Here is an 8,476-nt window from a genome sequence, read left to right as displayed (position 1 = left end):
TGCTTATGAGGATAGACTGGAGGCTATTATAGGCATCTAGTAAGCCATCTACTCTCTCCCTCATGAGCCCTTCTCTTCTGCTTTCCCTTCAATAAACTTTGGTTTCTGTAGAAAAATAAATAAATATGCTTGCAAGTGGCCACCCAAGGTTAAAAAAAAAAAAAAAAAAGTGATCTCTGGTTGCCAGAGCAACAGAAGAAGAAATAGAAGAAAGAAATGGAATGTGTGGCAAATTGCTCCCAAGAACAACTGCCTCCTTTGCCATTACATGAAAAGAACTGGATTGTATCTTGCTACCATTAATAAACATTTTGATCAAAGACTATTTTCCCAACAGAGGGAAAAGCAGCACAGATTCAGATTCCCATGGAATCCATACTTTCTGGAGCTAAGGAAGCTAAATGAACCCCTGAAACTGTCACTGATATTTAACTGCTGATAATGAATACATTGGATTGAATGAAGTTGAAATCTAACACGTGCACTACATTGTTAAATGTAAGGACTACATATGTACAGCAGAGCAAAACAGTGCCTGGTCCTGGGACATCCTCACAATCATTGCTGTTTGAGACCATTGATGCAGCCACTGTGTCAGTCCATGTCATTGAGGGACTTTCTCTCTTTCACTGATCCTCTACTTTACCAGCATGATGTCTTTCCCCAGATACTGGCCACTTATGATAATATGTCTAAAATATGGGAGATGACATCTCACTGTCCTTGTTTCTAAGGAGCATTCTGGCTGTACTTCCTCCAACAAGGATTTGTTTGTTTTTCTGGAAGCCCGTAGTATATTCAATATTTTTCAGTAACACTGTAATTCAAATGCATCAGTTCTTCTTTGGTCTTTCTTATTAATTGTCACATATGAGGTGATTGAAAATTCTGTGCCTTAGGCTAGGTGTACCTTAGTCCTCAAAGGGACATCTGTGCTTTCTAACATTATAAAGAGATCTTTTGAGAATTTGCCTAATGTGATAAGTCTTTTGATTTCTCGCCTGTTGAGTTCAGGGGCCCTGATAGTGTACTCAAGTGAAAACCAATCCTTAACAACTTCAGTATTTTCCCCATTTATCATAATATTGCTTATTGGTCCAGTTGTGAGGATTTTTTTTTTATTTATGTTGAGATGCAATCCATACTGAAGGCTGTAGTCTTTGATCTCCATCAATAAGTGCTTCAAGTCCTCTTCGCTTACAATAAGCAAAGTGTTGTCACCTGCATATTGCAGATTGTTAATGAATCTTCCTCCATTCCTCATGCTATGTTCTTCATCATGTACATTGATTACTGGGATTATTTGCTCAAAATACAGATTGAATAAGTACATTGAAATGATACAACACTGACAGACAGACACCTTTCGTGATTTTAAACTATGCAGTTCCCTTGGTCTCTTTGAACAAATGCCTCTTGTTCTATGTACATGTTCCACATGAGCATAATTATGTGTTCTGGAATTCCCATTCTTTGCAATATTTCCATAACTTGTTATGACCCACATGGTTGGATGCCTTTCCATAGTCAATAAAACACAGGTAAACTTCTTTCTGGTATTCTCTGCTTTCAGCCAAGATCCCTATCTGACATCAACAGTGATATCCCTCATTCTATGTCATTCTTTGAATTAGGCTTGCTGTTCTGACGAGTTCCCTGTAGATGTACTGCTGTGGCCATTTTTTAATTTCCTTCAGCAAAATTTTACATGAATGTGATATTAATGATATTGTTTAGTAATTTCTGCAATCTGTTGGATCACCTTTATTTAAAGTGGGCACAAATATGGATCTCTTCCAGTCAGTTGGCCAGGTAGGTAGCTTCCAAATTTCTTGCTTTAGAGGAGACAGCTTCCAGAGTTGCACTTGTTTGTTAAAACATCTCAGTTGATATTCTATCAATTCCTGGAGCCTATATTTTTTTGCCATTTTTTGTTCATTCAGTACCATCAATTCTTGATCATATGCTTCCTCCTGAAATATTGAACACAGACCCATTCTGTTTGGTATATTACCTCTATGTATTTCTTCCATATTCTTTTGATGCTTCCTGTGTTTTTCAATATTTTGCCCATAGGATCCTTCAACAGCGCAACTTGCAATTCGACTTTTTCCTTTATTTCTTTCAGCTTGAGAAAGGCCAAGGTGTTCTTTCCTTTTGATTTTCTAGTTCCAGGTCTTTGTACACTTCATTACAATAGTTTGTTTTCTCAACCCACCTTTTGAACTCTTCTTTTTAGCTCTTTTATCATTCCTTCCCCACACTCCGCCCCCCAATCACTTTAGCTACTCTATGTTCAAGAGTAAGTTTCAGGACTCTTCTGACATCTGTTTTGGTCTTGACTTTCTTTCTAGTCTTTTAAATGACATTTTGCTTTCTTAAAAGACTTATTACAGATGTTGTTGTGTTGTTATTTGCTATCTAGTCAGACCCAACTCATAGCGACACCTCCTTGGGTTTCCAAGGCAGTACCACTACAGAAATAGATTGCCCAATCTTCCTTCCTAGGAGTGGCTGGTGGGTTTGAACCACCAGCCTTCTGGTTAGCAGTCAAATGCCTTAGCCACTATGCTACCAGAGCTCCTCATCAGAGTCCCTTAATGTTAAAATGTCCGAAAACACTTTTACAAAAGTCAAGAAGAAAGGTTAAGGCTACAAACAGAGAAAAAAGTAATTGTTAAGAATCTGCAAGAGTTTGGGCAAGAATAGAAAACAAATTTTGTTCAATTGTTATATATTTTAACCACAGATTAAATAATTATGGTACCAATATAAACAAGGAGAGAAAATATAATATATAGGCAGTCCCCAGATTATGAATGAATTCCACTTCTAAGTCTGCCTAACTCGAATTTGTATGTAAATCAGAACAGTTAGGTATGGTGTCGTATCTTAGTACAGGTGTATCCTGCTTTTTGAAAGGCCACTTTTACAAAAGACCTACATTGTTTTCACTTTGCTTTTATGAAAGACCTACATTAGTACCTATTGTCACTAAATGAAAGAAATCTGAAGAGGATTTTTGCTTTTATGAAAAAAGATGAGAAGCAAAACTAGTGTTAAGAATTTGGTTTGTAGCCAAGTGAGTAAAGAAGCAGTGGACATCCTGAGGGAGCTCTGATGACATAGTGCCCAAAGCATTTGACTGCTAACCAGAAGGCTGGTGGTTCAAACCCACCAGCCACTCCTTGGAAGGAAGACTGAGCAACCTACTTCCATAGATATATCACCTTGGAAACCCAAGGAGGGGTCGCTATGAGTCAGGATCAACTTGTCTGCAGTAAGGCTTTTTTTTTTTTTTTTTACCTTGGTGTGATTTAGTAGATATTTTTTGGGTCTGAGAAAGCTCAAGAAATTCTCCCATATAAATTAATGATAATTGCTTCTTCGCCTTATGCCATTTTGGCTTACTAACAGGTTTCATAGAAATGCTTTACATTCTTACAGCAGAGGAAACTTGTACATATAATATGGTGTACTTTCTATGCATAAAAAAAACATTAAATAAACACTCTGAGATATACTAACACATCTTTAACATAATAATACAGTAATAATAATGTTCTGAAGTGTATTGCTGAGCTAGTGGAAGCCAAGTGCCTGCCAGGGGGCACTACGGATCAGGTCACGGTGGGGCTGAGCAGCTAACAGACAAAAAAAAAAAAAAAAAGACCAAACTCACTGATGTCGTCAACTCAACTCATAGTGCCCTCCTTGGGTTTCGAGGTGGTATCTTTATGGAAGTAGATTGCCCAATCTTCCTTCTGAGGAGTGGCTGGTGGGTTTGAACTGCCAGCCTTCTGGTTAGTAGGCAAATGTCTTAGGCACTACATCGGGAAGCCAGTGACTCTTTGGGGCCACAGGCTAGCAGCCTGCCACAAGTGGTGATGGCTGCTGCACAGTGGTGCTAGGAGCCAGGGGCTTCCCAGCCCTCAGAGCAACTGGCCAAAGAGAAGGGTGGCAATGGCAGTGGTAGCAGCCGCAACCATCCCTAGAAAAGATACAGAGGGAGGGAGGGAAGGTAAGGTGAAGAGGAGGAGGATGAAGGGGCACAAGGCTGGTGGAATAAACTTACTGAAGCCAGAGGGACAGGGAAGATAGTTGTGGGAGGAGTGAGAAGTAGCTACGGATTTGCCCCAGGCGGCACTGGAGAAGGTCACAGAAAGTAGAAAAGTTTTCCCAGGCACAAGGGGAATTTGGTTTTGGGGTTTTTTATATTGGCACTGAAAAGATGCAAGAGGTGAGAGAAGGAGGAAGTGGCTGCTGAGCATTCCACATGAGTGACTGGAGCAATGATTAACCAGGCATTAGCACATCATTTCCTTCTGGCTTGGAGCCAGGAGGGAGAAGGAAGGCTTTGCAAGGGTGGGCTCAAAGTTATACATTGTAAGTAAGTCCAGTGTTAGCAGCCCAGGGGCAGCTTGTATATAATTTCAGGAAAACAACTTAATTTGTCAAAGTGTATTCAAATTTCCATATCTAATATGATTATTAGTGTTTTGGAAAAGTTCTTTAGTAAGTGTCTTAGAAATGGCAAAGAAATGCTTTTGATTGCTTTTATTTATTGCCCTATTGAAAGTTAATCATCTATATCAAAGAAACTACCCATTAACATGCACTGAGAAAATTCTTAGCCTTTAACTTCAATAATGCATTTTGATACGCCCACTATATATTTCTGTAAGAGATACACCCACATTTCTCTGTTCATTGATGTGGATTTCAATCCATGTGCAGAAATCATCAAGATTTGATACTAATGTTAAGACAGCATGTGCATAATTACCATCGATGTGATACTTGTTGCAGTTGTGTGCTGTCCAGTTGGACCGACTCATAGTGACCCCTCCTTGGGTTTCCAAGGCAGTATCACTACGGAAGTAGATTGCCCAACCTTCCTTCCGAGGAGGGGCTGGTGGGTTTGAACTGCCAGCCTTCTGGTTAGCAATCAAGTGCCTTAAGCACCACACTACCAGAGCTCCCAGATGTGATACTAATGTGTAATAAAATAATCATGGGTATATTTTTCATTGCACATTAATTACTTAGCTCTAAATTAATTGTCTAGCAGTTATCATGGAGACATTTCTCTGATGTCAACAATTTTCTTGGATTTCTTAACATTAAGTAGTTTTAACATTTTTATACTTCTCTCTAAAGGCAAAGAAATTCTTCTTTTGATTACCCTGTATAATCGTATGTTGTTGTTGTTTGCTGTCGAGTCGGCCCCAACTCATAGGACCCCTCCTTGGGTTTCTGAGGCAGTATCACTACGGAAGTAGGTTGTCCAACCTTCCTTCCGAGGAGTGGCTGGTGGGTTTGAACCGCCAGCCTTCTGGTGAGCAGTCAAGTGCCTTAGACACTATGCTACCAGAGCTCCTGTATAATCTTATAGCTCCCAAATATATCAGTTTTAATAATGTTTTGAAACTGTGTTGATAACTCTGGCCACCTGATAAGTTTGTGAAGCCCTCTGGGTTCTGTGAGTTCTCACTGAAAACAACTACTATTTACAGATTATAATGTTGATGTGGCTCAAATGTGATTAAGAATCCCAAGATGTCAGTTAAATGAATAATATTTTATTGACCTACCCACCTTAGTTCCTGTGGAACTAATCTGCAAATTGAAATTTCAGACATATTACACAAAACGAGTAAAACTTGAGTTCCAATTGAAAATGTGTATCAAATTTGGATTATATTTTTTTCAGATGTATCTAAATCATGTTATTTACATTGCCATGGGACCTCTTTCATTCATTCATCTGTACAGATATTTTTGAAATATCTACTCTCTGCCAACACTGAGTTAAATAATTGAGAATAAGGTGATGAACTAAAACACTAAATACTGACCCTGCCCTCAGGGAGCATACTGTCAAGTTATACAGATGAAAATATTTAAATAAGCACTAGAATAAGTTTGAAAATTAAAATTATGGTAAGGTTAAGAAAAGTTGGGGCAAGAGAGAGACAGTAGGGGCAGAGATCACGGAATCCACTTTCTAAGAGTTATTCTAGTCTGTTTATGCTGTTATACTTCAAAAATAATAATGCTTTGTCTTTTTAGGCCATGATTGAGAAGCTGTGACTGTGATAATTCTTAGGGAGCTTGAGATAAACTTCAGAGATTTATTTCATTTCTTTAAACTCTTAATCTTAGGAATAACCTCTCATAGCCATAGGACAGCTGGTAGAAAACTGTTCAACCTTTTCAGATCTGTGTGGTCTTTATTCCCACACAGTCATGTGTTTGATATCCATTTAGAGGGGGTCTTTTGCTTGAGAACTAGGAGGGAAACTTCAAGTTTTAGATGAAATGTGGCCGTTAATTTTGAATAACAAGGGAAAAGGATTTCTACTTTTTTCAAATTCGCTTTATAATAGCAGCTCAACTAATGCGTATAAATTTTCTTTCCTTTCTGCTTGTCATGCACTGCTAACATGGACTTCTACAAAGGCTCAGGTTGGTGTTGCAATCTGTTTTGATCTCTACTGTTTTCATTTAGTGAAAAGAAGCTTTGATGTTTTCCTTCACAAATCAGCTCTTTTTCTCTTTGTAAAATCCTCTCAAAACACTGTACCCACATGGAAGAAAAGGTCCTCTCTTAGGAGAGTCAGTGTCTAACATGTAGCTGTTGAATGAGGTCATTTACCCCAGTAAAATGACTATTTCAGAAATGGAGAAAATTGATATATAGCTACTTAAATTTGCTGCACTGGGCTTTGTTTATGATAGGAAGAAAACAATGCCCAGATTTTAGAATTAGCAGAATATAGAAGGCTCTGAAAATGTTTCTGATATTGAATCTGCTCTCTGCATTCAGTGTGTGTTAGATGACGTTATGCATGTTCTCTATTGCTCTGAACTTGGTATTGAAAATTCCATACATGGAATTTCAATTGAAATGTTGATTCCAGGTTAAAAAGTTCTTAGTAAATAGCATCGTAAAAATTAATGTTTCTTCTCTCTCTGTTCTTGTCTGTCTCTTCTAGTTCCACTCCCCCGCCCTCAGCATTAATTATTTTTCAATATTACATCAACATCTAATATAAATTTCAGCTTCTTTATTTTACAGTTTTAATAAATCCACATGCTGTTTCTGTCTACCTCAATTCTTATTTGATATATCATTAGTCATATAATGAATAAAAACATCAGTAATATTTTCAGAAGCTACCCATGTAATAGATTAGAGTGGTGTTTTTAATGCCTTAGGACCAGGAGCTAAATACAGCTAAAATGAGTCTAAGAGTCACAGAAGAACCCCTATTTATTCATGTGCAAGTTTTTACAAAGATTAACAAGGGAAAATAAAATGGCTAGGTAGTTTGCATTCTAGGTTTTGGGGAGGGAGTAAGATGTACAACTCAAGGACTATGTAGTCTTCTGTTGATTAGGGGCTGCATAGCAGATTTTTAGGTCAAAATAATTTGATGACACAAATTGATGATTCTGTTGTGTCTAAGGATCATCTAAATATTTGAGTTGACTTTTTTGGTCATATTGGTAAAATTATGACATTAAAGTTACTGATATTTTTCTCCCACTTCAAGCTCTAGGTATGTGTAAACAGCTTAGGTACAGGCTGAATTTACTCAAATTAAATATTCATTTTGTGTTCTTATATTTAATTTCTTAGATTCTTATAATAATTTGTCAATATAAATCTCTGCAGTTCTATAGATACATTTTTTCTCTGAGTAAGAACAGTGCTTTCTTTTAAGAGAGCTATACTTGGCTGCATGACACATACAACTCAGTGAATTGTTTTAGCTTACTAACTCAAAATGTTTGTTTTTCTTGAGTTAAAATCATTCATTTTTTTTTCTTTTTTTAAAATAAATATGATGGATATTCTTCTTCTAATCACTGATGTATTTCACTATGAATAACCAATCTTTCATCTTATTGATTAGTATATCTTATTTTTTATTAATTTTACACTGAAAAGGATTTCATTCACACTTTTCATCTAAAACCATGACAATATCCAAACAAAAACCATAAAGTAAAAAGTTTGTGACTGCTTCTCATATCCTCTGTAAAATAAACTGTCAATTGTAGAAGAGGAGTCAGCCCAGGACCAGGTTATTCCAGTAGTTAATCTTATCAAATACTTAAAAATATTAGTTAAGAGCAAAACTTCACAAAAAATACTAGTTAAGAGCAAAACTTCACAAATTCTTCCCCCCACCAAAAAAAAATGGAATAAAAAGCAATATTTTCCAACTAATTCTATGAAACCAGTTTACCCTTGTGCTACACCAGTAAAAGACATCACAAGAAATAAAAATAACAGACCACCATCCCTTATGCCTATAGACACAAAAATCTTCAATACATGTGGTCACGGCTTGGTCACAGCCAACTACCCAGAGGGACCGAGTAGTTGAACCTGTGGGCTTGAGACCATAGTCACAGGGGACATCAAGCTCAATTGGCATAACATACTATACAAAACATTGTTCCA

The 8,476-nt window shown here is 37.2% G+C and overlaps 1 protein-coding gene across 1 annotated transcript in view; it reads left to right on the top strand.

The window, feature by feature from the left end:
* Nucleotides 1-8,476, top strand: part of THSD7B (thrombospondin type 1 domain containing 7B) — a 1,104,189-nt gene that overhangs the window by 952,829 nt on the left and 142,884 nt on the right. Inside the window, exon 15 of the mRNA XM_042782491.1 lies at nucleotides 6,463-6,468. Within this exon, the coding sequence (XP_042638425.1) occupies nucleotides 6,463-6,468 (6 nt within the window). The remainder of the gene's footprint in view (nucleotides 1-6,462; nucleotides 6,469-8,476) is intronic.

This window comes from Orycteropus afer, unplaced genomic scaffold (assembly GCF_000298275.1).
Source record: "Orycteropus afer afer isolate SDZICR_OR568_19922 unplaced genomic scaffold, OryAfe1.0 scaffold00342, whole genome shotgun sequence".
NCBI lineage: Eukaryota > Metazoa > Chordata > Mammalia > Tubulidentata > Orycteropodidae > Orycteropus > Orycteropus afer.
Note: the sequence above shows the minus strand (reverse complement) of the source record. Positions and strands in the feature narration are given on the sequence as shown.